The sequence below is a fragment of the Panthera leo genome, chromosome A2 (genome assembly GCF_018350215.1).
Source record: "Panthera leo isolate Ple1 chromosome A2, P.leo_Ple1_pat1.1, whole genome shotgun sequence".
Classification (NCBI taxonomy): Eukaryota; Metazoa; Chordata; class Mammalia; order Carnivora; family Felidae; genus Panthera; species Panthera leo.
This window is the reverse complement of record NC_056680.1, coordinates 152,711,976-152,727,983: the sequence shown is the minus strand read 5'-3', so window position 1 is coordinate 152,727,983 and position 16,008 is coordinate 152,711,976. Positions and strand designations below refer to the sequence as shown.

At 43.5% G+C, this 16,008-nt stretch overlaps 1 protein-coding gene and 1 non-coding gene across 2 annotated transcripts; both read right to left on the bottom strand.

Annotated features, from left to right (window-relative positions):
* Positions 1-3,842: 3,842 nt before the first annotated feature.
* FMC1 (formation of mitochondrial complex V assembly factor 1 homolog) lies at positions 3,843-7,558 on the bottom strand. Its single transcript, XM_042926231.1, has 2 exons — positions 7,272-7,558; positions 3,843-4,131 (listed from the first exon to the last, which is right to left on the bottom strand). Exons 1-2 carry the CDS (start codon positions 7,413-7,415, stop codon positions 3,928-3,930), a joined length of 348 nt encoding a protein of 115 aa, XP_042782165.1. The 5' UTR covers positions 7,416-7,558; the 3' UTR covers positions 3,843-3,927.
* A 463-nt stretch (positions 7,559-8,021) lies between these two features.
* TRNAR-CCU lies at positions 8,022-8,094 on the bottom strand. Its single transcript has one exon. It is a non-coding gene; the product is annotated as a tRNA-Arg (tRNA).
* Between the last annotated feature and the right edge of the window lie 7,914 nt (positions 8,095-16,008).

The window sequence follows — 16,008 nt, the reverse complement described above, 5'->3', positions numbered from 1 at the left end:
CTTTATGTGCTACATTTATAAGGGACAAAAGTGGTTCTGGAAAGAGATGCAAGAGGTACGAAGCCTGGACCTAGAGTATTAGAGATTCAAGAGATTCTTAGGAGGTAGAATCTAACTCAGTGGTGATTTAACTGAGGGTATGAAGGAGCAGAAGCAATCAAGAATGACTCCCATTTTCTGGCTTGAGCAACTGGCACAAGTGGCAGTGGCAGAGAGATTTATAGGGGAAGATGATGAAGTTCTATTTTGAATGCATTGAATTTGAGATGCCTTTGAATCATCTAAGTAGTGTTGTCTGTGAAGCAGCTGGACATACAGGTTTACAGCAGGGCTTGGCTGGAGTTAGCCTGTTGTTGATAATTGAAGCCAGGGAAAACATACCAAGTTTGAGGTAACCTAGATTTGAACCTGAGGAACATCCTAGATTTGAACCTGAGGAACAACCTAGATTTGAACCTGAGGAACATCAACATATATAAGGGATATGCAGAAGACGAAACTGAAGACAAATGGCTAGAGCAAGAGAAGAAAACAAGAATGTGAGGTCCTCGAAGCCATGAGAAAATAATGGTGAATAGTGTCAAGTGCTTCCTAGAGGGGCACATGGCTGGCTCAGTAGAACATGGGAATCTTCTTCTCAGGGTCATGAATTCATGACCCATGTTGAGAGTTTACTTAAGAAAAAATATGCTCCCTAGAGATCAAACAAGATAAGGAATGATCCACTGAGTTTAGTGACCTGAAGGTCATTTGGAAGCTTGCAAGGCAGTTCTGGTAGAGGGGCAGAAACCAGACTACAGTGGATTGAGGATAATTGGGCAGTGAAAAATGCAGAAAATGGACACATGCAACATGGATTATTAACCTCAAAATCAGTATGCTACTCAAAAGAGTGTATACTATATGACTGCATTTGGATTAAATCCCTGAGCAGGCCAAACTAATTTCTGCTGACAGCAAGCAAGTCAGTGGTTGCCTGGGAGGTGTGGGGAAAGGGAACTGGATTGACTTCAGAGGGGCACAGGGCAACTTTTGGGGGTTACAGAAAGGTTCTTTAAATTTCATGGGGTGGTTCTTACACAGATGTATTCACTTGTCATTATTCATTGGCCTGCACACTTAAAATGGGTATATTTATTATATTATACTTCAATACAGCTTATTTCATATTTTAAATGAAGAGGTAGTAACTGAAAAGGCATTTGTGTAAGAGGTTGAGTATGTTTTTAGATGAAAGAGCCTGGAGCGTATTTAAATGCTACTATATAATTCAGTGAGAGGAAGCAGTTGAAAATAAAGGAGCGAGGGTAAAAGAGACAGCAAAGTAAAGGAATGTGACAAAGCATGTAGCACATCATACACTAGAGCAGCAAATTAACACAGTGCAAAAACCTCAGTTCTTGGAACTCCCAAGATAGAAAGTTGAATAGCTTGTGGTCCAAAATCATTTCCTTCTATTTCTAAAACTGAGTTCAACTAATTCTTTTTGGTAAGACCATTAGTAAAAGGTACAGGTTTGAACATACATGGATAGAAATGGCCTGAGCAGGGGCACCTGGCTGGCTCAGTCAGAAGAACGTGCGGCTCTTGATCTCAGGGTTGTGAGTTTGAGTCCCATGTTGGACATGGAGAATACTTAAAAATAAAATCTTAAAAATCTATTTAAAAAAGATTTGCCTGAGTGAATCAAAGTAAAAAAAACCCTGTCTATAATCCAGAAGATAGGTGGCAATGGGGTTTAGAGAAGGGTTCATGACAAAAGAAGGAAAGTGTAGTAAAATGATTAAAATAGTAAGATTTTCTTTTTGTCAAGTACTCCTTATTTACTGTGCAAGTATTTTATGTATTTATTACATACAACCACCTTGTTGGCATTCCCATTTTACAAAAGAGGGAACAAACTCAGGTCAACTAATCTGCCCAAGATAACAGCTGGTGAATTACAAAAGTGGGTTAAAACCTAGGTCTCTATCACTTCAAACCCATAATAAATATCTTACCCTGGTTAGGCAATTCTGCCTCAAACTTTATTTTTTTTATAACTTTAATGTTTATTTATTTAGAGAGAACACAAGCAGGAGAGGGGCAGAGAAAGAGGGAGACACAGAATCCAAAGCAGACTCCAGGCTCTGAGCTGTCAGCAGAGAGCCTGACGTGGGGCTCGAACTCAATAGCTGTGATATCATGACCTGGGCCGAAGTCGGATGCTCCGCTGAGCCACCCAGGCACCCCAAACTTTATTGTATATAGGATACCGTAACAACAAAGGAAATCAAAACATCAACATACCCTAGTCCTTTTGCTTTCTTTATTTTATAAAAGTAAGACATCTTCAGATAATGTACTCATACCTGGTGTGCCTGGGCGGCTCAGTAGTTGAGACTCTGACTTCAGCTCTGGTCATGATCTTGCGGTTTGTGGGTTTAAGCCCCGCACCGGACACTGGGCTAACAGCATGGAGCCTGCTGCAGATTCTCTCCCTCCCTCTCTCTCTCTCTGCCCCTCCCCCACTCATACTTTCTATCTCAAAAATGAACATTAAAATAATAATACACTCATGCTCATGAAATAAAATGGGAAACAAAGTGTGTTAAATTTTTCCAGTTTTTTGATCTGTTAATTGAATAAATGCTTGTTTGACCTCTTAATACTATTGTTTTTATGTTGATCTCTTAGAAGAGATGGTGTTTGGAATGATTTATGAATAGTTCTGTTCAGATTGTACTCCTAGCGAGTAGTCCTGAGCTATGTATTCAGAATATGGAATAATGCTACGTGTAAGTCACCATGGATGGTGCTTTGGAGCCTACAAAGATGCATGAGACTGGCCCTTACTCTTCAGGAGCTTGAGTCCAGGGAAAAAGAAGCTGTAAGACGTGCCTACAAGAAACCAACCTAGGCCACAAAGTGGTCACAGATAACCACTGGTAGTTCACAGAAAGAGTAATTTCTATTCAAGAATGTTAGAAGCAAAAAGACCATTTAGGAGACTAGTTTAGTAGTTCAGGCAAAAGACTGCTAGTGCTTGAACAAGAAGAGAGGCAATGAAGAGACGGGGGGGGGGGGGGTGGTGGGATGTCAGAGCCATTGCAGAAGCAAAAACTGCTGATTGACTAGATATGGAGACTTAAGAAGAGTCGGGAATACTGAATGAAGCCCAAGTAGTTTACTCGGTCAGCCAAGTGTGTGGTTGGGAGCCCTTTACCCTGATAGAGAATTCAAGATGAGTAACAATTTGACAGATTAGAAGGCATAAGTCACTATGCTCATTCCATCTCCCTCTCCCTGGACTTCCTCTCTGCAGCCTGCAGTTGAGTGGTGGTCATATTCCTACACCTAAGGGTCAACTCAGCCTATGTTGCTAGCCTCTAGGAGCAGCGCATCTTTATCTACCCCTTCATTAACTCTCCTCAGCAACCCTATTTAATTGAGTATGCCACCTGTTTCCTGTCAGGAACTTAAAACACATCATATTTTGGTGTTTTGTACTAAAGTATGCGTGTGTGTGCGCGTGTGCGGGCATGCATAAATATAACTGTATGCTTGTATAAGGACAGGAAATAGCTGGAAAGACACACACCAAACTGTTAGCAACATTTCTCACCAGTTAACAGGGATGGGAGAGGGGAGGGACAAGGGAAAAGAAAAGGAGGCTTTTATTTTATATTCTATACCATTTGAATTACTTAACACAATAGGTTTGTATACTTTAAAAATAAAAATAATAAAGTTTTAAAAAAATGAAGAGCATCAATCAGCCTAATGTAAGAAGTTCAGTAAATTCACTGAGTAAGAATAAAACCTAAGAAACACTCAGTTGACAAAATTACAGAGAAAAACCCTACACTTAGAAACAAATTTAATGATAAATACATAGAAATGATTAAGTTCTTGTATGAAGGCAGCATCCAAGGAATCTCTCCATTCTCATGGCTCCCAGCCCTTCCCTCCAGGTTGCTGGGGCAACTTGAGACCCACCAAGCCAGCAGACTCCTCCACTGAGCGCTCACCCTTGCCATGAAATTCCTGATGAAGGGTCACATGTTCTCGAATGCTGCGTAGGAGGCAGAGATAGGTGGCAGCTTGGAAATGAAGCTCATGTTGGGCTCTGCACAACTTCTCACTGGTAACCTGGAGAAGCAGCAAGGTCACATACTTTATTAACAGCCCAGCTACAGATACAGAGCCAGAGAGATCTAATAAGCATTCTCTAGAATGGAAGTAAACTGCACAGAGGAAATATAAACATGCGTATGTGTATACTAATTACATATGTAGAGACACTCTAATTGTTGATTAGGGAACCTGACCTCTAATTAACTGAAGAGGAAGTTTACAAGGAGTTTCACAGAGGAGTTTCATTGAGTGTCCTCATATTTTAATAACTGAAAAAGTCATTTCAACACTCTTGTTTTACAAATGAGGAAACTAAAGCCCAGAGGGGCTCAATAGTTGGTTACTGGCAGAGATAGGAAACTATAATCATTAATGTCGCCTAAGGTGTATAGAACTTTCTCCCCTTCAAACAAATGAGTCTGATTTTTATATTTCTGACTTTGGTCAAGGTGGTATATGATTATCATTTCAATGAAAAGTAAAACCATTTTGTCTGAAAAATAATAGCTTTGTCCTCAACGTAACAAAATGAAGCCTTTATATATAAAATTAATATGCATCTATTCATTATAATTTACTTATCCATCTGAAAAACCCATATTCTGATAACTGTTAAGTAGCTAGAAATGATATCCATTCACAAGTCGCCAATAATTCCAAACTTGTTTTTTCTTCATCACAATTAATTCCCAGATTTAGTACACTGTCCTTTATTTGACTAACTTTGCGTTCTGAAGTTGTGAGAAAAGGAAGAAAAGGTGAGACAGAGATGTGTACATAGCTTAAAATACTTAAGGAGCCCCGTGTTTCTCTAAATGTAGATTAACCTCTGTGTACCACTGCCTATGTCAACCCCTTTGACCTTTCTTTACTTGAATATGTAGAGTTGGAATCTGAAACCTAGAAAGTGTGGTTTAAGATCTGCACATCACACATACAAAAAAAGATCTGCAGATCACATATGTGAAAATAACACTCATAAGCTGCTCAAAAAAAGAACTATCTGCTTTAATCAGTTAACTTTTTATAAGTAAAAATTTGTGAATGACCAACACCAATGTCAAACTTTTAAAAAAGGTTAACATCCATTTCTATAATAAACACCAAAACTGATAAAGATTGGAAACAAGAATTCTGTTAGTGTAGGCCATGATTCAGCTAAGCCTGAATCATGAGTCAGGACAGAAGGGTCAGCAATATATAAACAGTATATGAATCACAAGAGACCAAATGAAATCAAATGAAAAAAAAAATTTTTTTTTCTCTAAGGGAAAGGCAGAGGTTCCTCCCTAACTGAACCCCTTCAGTTAAGAAAATGGGCATAGATGGTTATTGAGCTAGCTCTGAGCCAGCAGGAAACAAACCATTCCTCATATCCTTGCTGTGTTTCTGAAACTTGTAACATGAATTTACACAAAATTTGAGAGCCTCTCTTAAGAGCAATAATGCCCCCATAAGGTGGTACAGCTATAATCATGTCATCTTAAAAATCTTAGAATGACCTTCCATTACATTTACAATGAAGTTTAATAAGTTCCTGCCTACCACAACTTCTACTTCACCTACCACACCTTAAGCTTCAACCAGTGTCAAATGTCTGTTCTCACCTCTGGGCTTTTCAGTTGTGCAGCTTCTCGACCTGGACCTCATCTTCCCCAACCCCCATTTGCTTGCAAACTCCAATTTACACACATCAGGTCCCTGCTTAGTTTCCTCCTGAAATCCTGCTTAATTTCCTCCTGAAATCCTTCTTTATACAAGGACCTCCTGTTTATGCTCTTAGCACTTTCTTATTCCAAGTGCTTTGTTGTAGGGTTCTTCGTAAACTTCTTAAAAGACAGGACCCGTGTGCATCTGATTCATCATTTTAGCCAAGTTCCCAGAAGTCCCTAACACTGTGGCCTTTAAAAAGTTTTTGAATTTTAGCCCCACGTTGGGTATAGAGCTTACTTGATAAAATTATATATATATATCTTGATATATATATCTCTTAATATATATCTCTTGGTATATATATATCTCTTGATATATATATCTCTTGATATATATATATATATCTCTTGATATATATATATATATCTCTTGATATATATATATATCTCGATATATATCTCTTTATATATATATATATATATCTCTTGATATATATATATATATCGATAAAAAGATAAAAATGTTTGAATTTTAGTTCTAACATAATGCATTCTAACTTCCATAGCTTAAAGATTCAACAGGATCCTGGTTCTCCTTTTTCCCACATTGCTCAAAAGACAGTTTCCTACCCTAAAGCCCAAGATGACTCTCCAACGTACCATTTTGGAGATAGCTTGCAACTTCCTTCAAAGCCCAATCCGTAACTCTAAAGACAGCTATTAAATGGAAGACCGATTATTTGGGAACCTAGCTTCTAGTTCTATACAAGTCCTTGCACGGGGTCCCTGAGCCTCAGTTGCCCCATTTGAAAAATAAAACATCTTCCACCCGATCTTGCCTAACGGGAATATGGAGTGTGGAGTTCACAAAGGAATTTCCCAAGGATGGCTTCCCATATGTTCATATTTATCTGCTACAGAAGGAAAAAATATATCTGGTCAGATATCACATTAATGTTGTGATAGCGCAATGTCATTACAGATCTCTAGTTCAGCTCCACAGGCACCATTTCCTTTAAATGGGGAATGAGATACAACATAAGTGAAACACGGTTCCCGCCAAATTCTTAATATTCCTCATCTTATTACAGTTATTTTCCGCCTCAAAAAATGGTTTTTAGAATAACTACCATGGGAAGGATGAGGAGAGTGGTTGATAGATGCTGCAGCTAGTGACCCTACACTCTCCATCAAGTGCATCTCTCCTTTACCAACCTCCGCCCCATCCCCTCCACTTCCCACGGCTCTGACTTTGTCCTCTGCACCTGCAAAAGACCAGCCAATGAAATCCCCGCTCCTTGGTTAGTCCCCGGGCTTAGGCGATAGACCAAGGACTAGGGCCTGGGTAAGCTTGGCCAGAACCAGGGCTGGGTGGGAGGGCCGGTTTCAGAAACGCAGGGGCTGAGGCCAGACGCTCCCTACCCCCCAGCTAGATCTCCCCCCTCTTCCCCCTTCCTTCCTCAGGGAACGGCCGCTGGAGCACCCGGACACGGGCTTCCGTACCCGATGCGCACGGAAAGCCTTCACGAGGTACCTATAGGCTGCAGTGTCGCGATAGGGTCGGCCAGTGGCCGCGTTCATGTAGCGCAACTCCCGTAGAAGGCCTCGTAAAGTGCGTGCCGGCGACCCTAAGGCCGCCATTTTCATGTCCTCGGAGCGTGGTGCCCAATGGCGCCCTACGCCCCTCTAACTCCCTCACCCCCGCCCAGCTGCTTAATGGTACGGTCGGACCCACACTGCCGGGTCCCCCCTTCGATCGCCGAGTAGTGGAATGTCTCGCTTCCCTTCTCCGCACAGCTTTACTAATCAAACGCCGAGAGGCGCCCTCAGGAGTTAAGACGGAAGCAAACGAAAGCCGAGTGTAACTGACTCGCAGGTCCTTAAGAAACACCGAGAAAGGCCGGGCTAGGGGAAAGGAGGGTCTTTGGTGACTGCGTCATTTAAGACGTCATTAACTGACCGCGGAGTCTCGAGAATAAGTGGGCCTGGTGGGAATGGATGTTGATTTGAAATACAACACGAAAGATACCCAGAGGGGATATCAGAATTCAGAGCACTGACTTTCCAGAAATCTTACGGCACTGTGGTGGCTCAGAAGAAGGAAATGGAATATGCTTTTTCTCTCAAGCAGTAGCCCAACACTTAGGAAAACGACACGTATACTTCCCATTTTTAAAAGGTAAAATTAAGTTAGCATATTTCGGTATAGTTCTTTAAGAATAGCAAAAATCCTTTTCAAGGCAAAAGTCTCACCACCCCAGATGGGACTCGAACCCACAATCCCTGGCTTAGGAGGCCAATGCCTTATCCATTAGGCCACTGGGGCTTCTGTGAGCGAGGCGCTGCAGCAACGTATTCAATTTTTTTTCCTCTTTGGTACGTCATCGTCACTTAGGTCTCCTTTTAACCTATCCTGAGAAACCACACCTAGTACCCCTATGAGTTGTGAGGCATGCTGGGAGTTGTAGTTCAGAGAACAAGAGTCCGCGTTCCAGCTCCAAAGGCTTTACCCTCGAATCAGCACCGATGCGCCGGACGGAGGACGGGCGCGCGCACGGTTTTGCGTACGCGTTTGCCTGCCCGGTAACCCCGCGCCTGCGCAAAAGCGGGCATACGATGTCGCGGAGCCGAGCGCTCGGGGCACATTGGACGAATCTCGGAGACTCGCCCTCTGAGTTGCGGCTGGGTCGGATTTTTACCGGAAACAGCCGGCCCCTTCCGGTGGTGCGGCTTTCCCACTTAGCTTGGCTCCAACACGCCGTTAGGTGGCGTCCGCAGCGGTCACTTTCTGTTTCCGGTTGTAGGGGTGAGGCCGTTTCCGCAGAGGCATTGGCGAGTTGTGAATGTGTAGCTTACCTTCTGAATTGCCCCGTCAGAGATAAATGTAGGACAGCGGGAATTTATTATTTAATTCGCTAGGAATTAGTTAATTAGAAATAATTAGTAGTTCTTTTTCTGATTCTGTTTCTAATTGTATAACTTGGGTTTCTTGAGTTATCAGCGACCTTAATTCCTCTTAAATTCCTCTTAATTCCTTAAAATTAAGATTTTAATTCCTTAAAATGTCGCAGTGGCTCTCCATTGCCCCGGAGACTTGCCTGTATCGTAACTGTCATCTCTCACTAGTCGTTTCCTCACACTCTTTCTGCGCCAGGTATCTCAACTTCTCTGTCTTCCTCGCCTCCCTTTGTCTTATTTTCTCCACCTGAAGTTTAGCCATTTGTATTAATATTTACCTTTCGGGCTTCCAGTTTCCTTGAGAAGTCTAGGTCAGACACTGCTTTCGGCCTTTGTGGTCAGTATGGTAAAGCGAAAATGATTTATTTCACCTCTGCATTCCTCTAGATTCTCTAGATGACATGTTAATCTTTCCTTTTACGTGTGGATTACCTGTGTCTCCGTTTCATTATCTTTCCCGTGAATCAGTATGCAACCGCGCAGACTCCAACTTCCCACTCTTAATAGGTCCCTCCTCCTAGGTCCCTGCCTGGAGAACAGTGGCCAACTTTAAGGTAACTTTAAGGTTCATACTCTGGCTGGAATCCTGACACCTCCAGAATCGACCTTAGAGGAAACCAGACTAGAATGACTTCATATGAGTGAATTAATTTCTCCCTGTGGCATTCATAAAATATTTATCAACCTACAATTCACAAGTATCTGATTTTAAAAGGCACATCTGATGGGGGATGGGAGAAAGGGGAGGGTGGGTTATGGGTATTGAAGAGGGCATTTTTTGGGATGAGCACTGGGTGTTGTATGGAAACCAATTTGACAATAAATTTCATTTAAATAAATAAATAAATAAATAAATATAAAAGGCACATCTCATCTGCAGTAGGGGCTGGGGAGAATGCTATCAGTTTTTCTTCTCTGAACATTGTTAAAGAGAAAAACCACAGGCCAAAAATGGTGTCGTTTAGTTAAGCCCGCAAGTCAGTAAACCAAGAATTAACACCTAGCCCCTCCCCCCCCCCAAATGGAACCTATAGCCAGTCAATGCAGAAATTTCCTGGTCAGCATTGAGACATTTACTGATAGACCCCATCCGTTCCCCTTAGGAGGGCAACCTTGCCTAAAACAATGGATTCTTAGCTAATAATTTCCTTTTTTCAACTCTCTACCTTTAAAAACCTTTCCTTTTCTGTAGCCCTTTGGAACTCCCCTATACTTGCTAGAGGGGATGCTGCCTGATTCCTAAGTTGATTAGATCTTTCAAATTTACTCGGCTGAATTTTTGTTATTTACCAATATAAATTTGTTTAACCAGCTTTCTAAAATGTAGCGAATTTAAACCAGCTCTGAGGAATTGGGAGAATGTTTTGGAAGTAGGTCTTCAATAACTTGATATGTTGTGATACGGGCAATAACTAATTGTGAATTCCTTTTTACTGCATGGCCAGGAGACTCTTCTTCTCCAGGCCATTCTTACACTAGGAAAGGGTGAATACTCATGAAATGTTTATGTATATGTATATGTAGCCATTAGTCTCCAAAGATGGCCCTCCAGCAGTCTTCTCTTCTCTTTTTATACATATGTTGCTCCCTACATCAAGAGGTGAAGCTTATTTCCTGTCCCATGTACCCTTCGCTCTCTTGAATCTGAGCTGGCTTTGTGACTACCTTGGACCAATAGAATGTAGCAGAAGTGACATTCTGGAACTTCTGTAGAACACCAGGTCTTAAAACCGGCAACTTTCACTTCCTGCTTCTTGTCTAGCTACCGTGCTATGAAAACCCCATGGCACAAGGAGGGGTACTGGGATAGACCCAGGTGAGCTCTCGTCTGACGGCACCGATTGCCGACTATGTGAATAAACCATCTCGAATGTCCAGATGTCCACAGTTTCTGCCAGTGTCAGCTGAAGCAGAGATTTGCCCTGCTAAACCCAGTCAACCCGAAGAATCATTGAAGATGATAAGATGGCTGTTGTGTGGGAATAATTCCACCAAGTTTTGGGATTACTGTGCAGCAACAAAACACCGAATCACTCTGGAAAAGTTTGTAGAGCCGATTTAGCCAAATTTCTCAGTTTTGCAGCTTTAGAAAATCTTTCTATTCCTAGTTACAGGGCTACAACCCCGAAACCCTACAGCAGAGACCAGGCAGGTAACACAAGAATAAATCAGGCCAGGTGGGCGGCTACTTCCCGCAAAGGAGCTGGACGCTTTCAGCTCGGTCTCATTGGTGTGAAGTCGGCACGTGGACCCAGTGTTGCCAGAGCTTCTGATTTTTCAATAGTTGTAAATCCAGCATTTTTATGCAGTGCCCTGACTCTTCAACGTTAGCAATCAAGTTAAAAACAATAAATTACCAAACAGAACACTTCCGTTGGCCTTACACAGCTTAGGGTTGCGAATGTATGAACTGCGTCCCGGAGGACTTCGCGGGCGATGTCCCATTTGACCTTCGCCACGATCCTATGAGGTAGTACTGATTTTTCCCACTTAGAAATGTGGGAATAATCTCAGAATAGCTCCATGGGTTAGTCAACATTATTAACTGGTCTGTGGAAAACCGGTATTCGGCCTCGGGCAATCTGACTCCAAAGCATATTAAATCATTTTTAAAGTTACAGCAGAAAAAGGATTTTTATTAAAAAGATGCTGGGTGGGGCGCCTGGGTGGCTCAGTCGGTTGAGTGACCGACTTCGGCTCAGGTCATGATCTCACGGTTTGCGAGTTTGAGCCCTGCGTCGGGCTCTGTGCTGAGAGCTCAGAGCCCGGAACCTGCTTCTGATTTTGTGTTTCCCTCTCTCTCTCTCTCTCTGCCGCTCCCCCTCTCATGCTCTGTCTCTCTCTGTCTCAGCAATAAATAAACAAACAAAAAAAAAGATGCTGGATAATTTTCAGAATTTCCTAGTAAGGCCAGAGACCAGGCTCAGAAACCTCACCCACTATCCTGCCCCAGATCTGATCCAGTGAAAACACCAGCAGGCATAATTGCCACAGCTTCACAATGCAGACACAATGACCATGGACAGGGACTGGGCGCCAGCACCAAAGCCGCTGCTCCGGGACACTGGTTTTGGCTGGTTTCTCTGCTCTCACTTGTGCCGGAATGGATGAAGTATTTTCCTAAGAGTCCCATTCTGGGGTGAGTACTTCTGATGAGCATGGCCTGGGTCATGTCCCCCTGTTTTGGTCAAGGGTGGCTGGGAAAAGCGAGTATTTTATCATTCTTTGAATTTTTAGTGAGCATCTGCCATGAGTCAGTCACTCTTCCAAATGCTGAGGAAGCAAAAGCAAGCGGAGTAGGTAAAGCTTTGATACTCAGTGAAGTTTCCGTTCTAGAAAGGGGAAGACAGACAATAATCCGGTAAAGCAAAACTTACCAAATGGTGATGAGTGCTATGGAGAAAAGTAAAACTGGGGCAGAGGATTGGGACCTGCTGCTTTATAATGTGTTCAGGGATGTCTTGACTGACTTGGTGACATTTGAGCAGAAACACAAATGGTGTAAGCATAGTCAGCTTGTGTGTGTGCATGTGTTGGGGTGGGACAGTGCCCATACTTTCTTTAAAGTCGGCTCCATGCTAAGCATGGAGCCCAACATGGGGCTTGAACTCATGACCCCAAGATGGGGACCTGAGGTGAAATCAAGAGTCAGCCACTTAACCAACTGGGCCACGCAGGCACCCTAGTGCCCATGCTTTTAAGTAGAGACCCAACCTCCATTCCCCAACCATTGTGAGGATACCATTCTGGTCCTTCAAGCTCTGTGAAGGAGGAAGGGATTCTAGGATGTTTTCTGTGGCCAGTGAAACTGTGGGAACAGACCCAGAGCGTTCAGTCTTAACTTTGCAACTGTAGCTGGGTAGCCAAGCCAGTCAGCCACATGGGAATCCGGGGAAATTATTGGTGGGAAAGAGCCAGGACCAATGAAAGAGGGTATATCTGAGAGAATATATATGTGTAGCTGCTGGCTTCCATCAGTTGTGATACTTTAGATGTGTGTCCCAAGCACTGATTTCTAATTTTTTAATGATAGTACTTTATTATTTATTCATTCATTCATTCATTCATTTATGTAAGTAAGTAAACCCTATACCCAACATGGGGCTTGAACTCACGACTGTGAGATCAAGAGTCGCATGCTCTACTGACTGAGCCAGCCAGGCAACCCCTCTAAACTTTTTTGATGGTGTATCCATAGTGGTAAAAATCTTGTGCCTCCCCCATAAGTCTTTGTATTTACTTTTAAACCATACAAATGCACTACTGCATGAATGTAGTATGTACATTAAAACTATGCACAAAACAGAATTAAAAGGATGCTTTTAAAAAATGAAATATACAATATTTGGAAAATATTTTTATTTTATTTATTAACAGTAAAAAAAGTCCTAACTTCTCTCAGTAAAGAAAGATTATTGTTTCCTTTATTGAAAACAATGCAATTCAATACGTTTCAATATTTTGAAAATGTTGGTTTAACACATTATTTGGGGCCACAGAATCACATAGTGATAAATATTTCTCAAGATCGATTCTTAAATTTCTCTCTTCATAGCATGAATTTCTTTTAAAGAGGCAGCCTGGGCCTCGTTCATCACTTTAAAAACTTACTTTTAACTCAACGAGACCCATTAGGCATGTTCGTTTCTTTCACAATATCAGCTAGGTAGGCGCTGTGACCATCAGGGGTCAGTCACCAAGAGAGAACCCACTGCAGGCTGTTCAAGCAAACAGGAACTGAGTGCAGGGCACTGGGATGCTTGCGGCACTATGGGAAGGACTGCCGGAGTTTGGGGAAGTTGCCACTAATGTTCAGCAGTTCTAAGCAGTCACTAGAAGGTCGCTGCCGTCACCCAGGTCAGAAGAATGCAGGGCGCCCCCTTTGCTCATCAGAGCCGAGCCGAGTACTGACGCGCCGGCTGACAGGTCACCTAGAGGCTGGGGCGGAGCTTCGGGTCTCCCGGGACCTACCCACTTTGCAAGGTGCTGCCAGAGAAAAAAAATAACACCACTTTCTCCTCCCACCTACAAAAATCTCACATGAATACCCTGGCAGAAAGAAATGACATCCAGAACCTGGAAGGCAAAGGAGTTTGGGAGATGTAGTTCCCGTAAGTCCAGTCCCTGTGACACAGAGAGAGCATGACACAGAGGGATATGGGAATGAGTGCGGGCTGTCAAAAAACAGACTGCAGACCTCACGGGCAGCACACTCCTGATAGCCTCCTGTCATCACAGAAAAGGAGAGCAATTGAGAAACACTTCTGTAAACGAAAAATAGCCATTTTTAAGTTTGGCCACTCTGGTAGATACTTTGCAGCAAGCGAATCACTCGGTCTCTTTGTGGTGTACGGGATTTTCATGACTACTCTGCATTACGTAATAGTTTCTTCCATGTAAAGGTATTACTTTTCATCAAATTAACCTAACTGATGACATCCTGTAGCATATCAGCTCAGTACGTTATAATACTCAGGAGCAAATGTGGCTGTTAACAGGTGAGCTGACCCGTAGATGCAGGCAGAGAGAGCCGCGATGTATCCCTCTCAACCCCTGCTGCTTGCGGACCTCCTGGCCGAAGGCTTCCTTTCCAGCATGAGATCGGTGGCAGTTCACGCAGCTCTTCCAAGAGATAACAGGACAATTGGCGGTTTTTCTTTGGTTTGGAAAAAAAAAAATAAAAGTCCAGTCTGTAAAACATTAAAACCCCGGACTTTACCCAATAAGACTCCTCACTGACAAGGTGAGACTGCCGTCAGCTGGAAAATGAGCCTCGAGGGCTGGAGGACCTGGCCAACCTCTCCATCCCCCGATCGGCTGGTCACCTCTTCAAAGGCAACCTGTTCCTGCAACAAGCCAGACTTGTATAAAAAGAAAGTAACTTTGTTTTCTCATGAATGCCCGGACAAACCTGAGGTCATGGTTTGGTCTCCCGTGAGCCTGGATGAAATTTACAGCTTTTCCAGTCTCTGCAAAGTAACAAACAGGCTGAAGAGTTGTCATCATCATCATTTCAGAAATAGTCTCTTGTTCTGGCTATCAACAGGTCTCATCGAGTGATCGATCAAAACTTCAAATGTCAGTTAATTTTAAAACTTCTTCCCTTCCCCGGCCCGGAAATCTGAGGGAGAACGGGGGTCACGGTCAGCGTCATTTTGATTTCTCACACAGGACCTCTTCCCACTCGTGGCTGTTCCGGGCCTGCTTTCGTGTGGCCGCAGGGGAAGGAGAAGGGGTAAGTCTCACGTGAGTGGCTGAGTTGTAAGCTGGCGCCGGTGTCCCCTGGGAGTAGGAGAAGCCATGGCTGCTTGTCCCACAGGCGCTTCCTCACGGGTTCTCGAGTCTCCGTCCATCACTGGGGATCTCGCACCTGTCGTCCCCCTGTGGGCCATGCCGTCTCTAGTTCCTTAGGGTGCCTGCCCCGGCCCCTCGGTCTCCAGCAGCCTCCCTGCCACTGATGTCATCTCCTCCCTCCAGGTGTTCCCTTTGGCTGGACTCCTTCTTGAAATGGCCAAACCTGCCTCCCTCTCTCAAGAAGCACAGCAAGCCTTCGGGAACCCAGGAACTTGGGGCGTGCAAGCCATTTGGAGCGCAGTCTTCTCTCCTCTTCTGTCTTCTCAAGGACCTAGCCACCGACAGTTTGTCTTCAGACTTTAGGAAGAAGTCAGACACCAGTCCCTTTGTCCCTGAAACTCCACAAGCTGTACCAAACTCCCCAGGTGGTCCTCTTGAAGCGCCCCCTCATTTGGCATGAAGCAAAGAGGGAGCACCCCCCACCCTCCCCTGCTTGGGGAGAGGGGGAAATGTCCAGCATACAGACAGCTACTTCCAAAGAAATCCTCTCACATTCTCTTCCATAGCCTTAGGTGGGTGCCGAGCTAATCCTTCCCAGTATTGAGCTAGTGCTTCCCGGGGTCCATTTCACAACCTCTTAGGGTGGGTGCATAGGTGATCTGGCTCCTCCTCCCTTTAGAATGTGGACAGATTGGCGCCTATGGTTTTGTTCTCAGCCTTTGGGGTTTCTGGTGAAACTGACACAGAAAGAGTCCCGTTTTAGTAAATGAAGTCACCACTGTCAACCCCTCCTCCTTATGGAACTCCTGTTCTTACATCAGGACACCTGATACGCTGTAGGTGATCTGCAAGAGTCTGACTTATGAAATGGACTGTGAATGTACAGTTCATATAGAATTAAGTACTAAGTAGCATATATATTATAATTTCATATTCAATATTAATGTTTGCATACTATATATTTACATAGAGAGATAATTAGCTTATG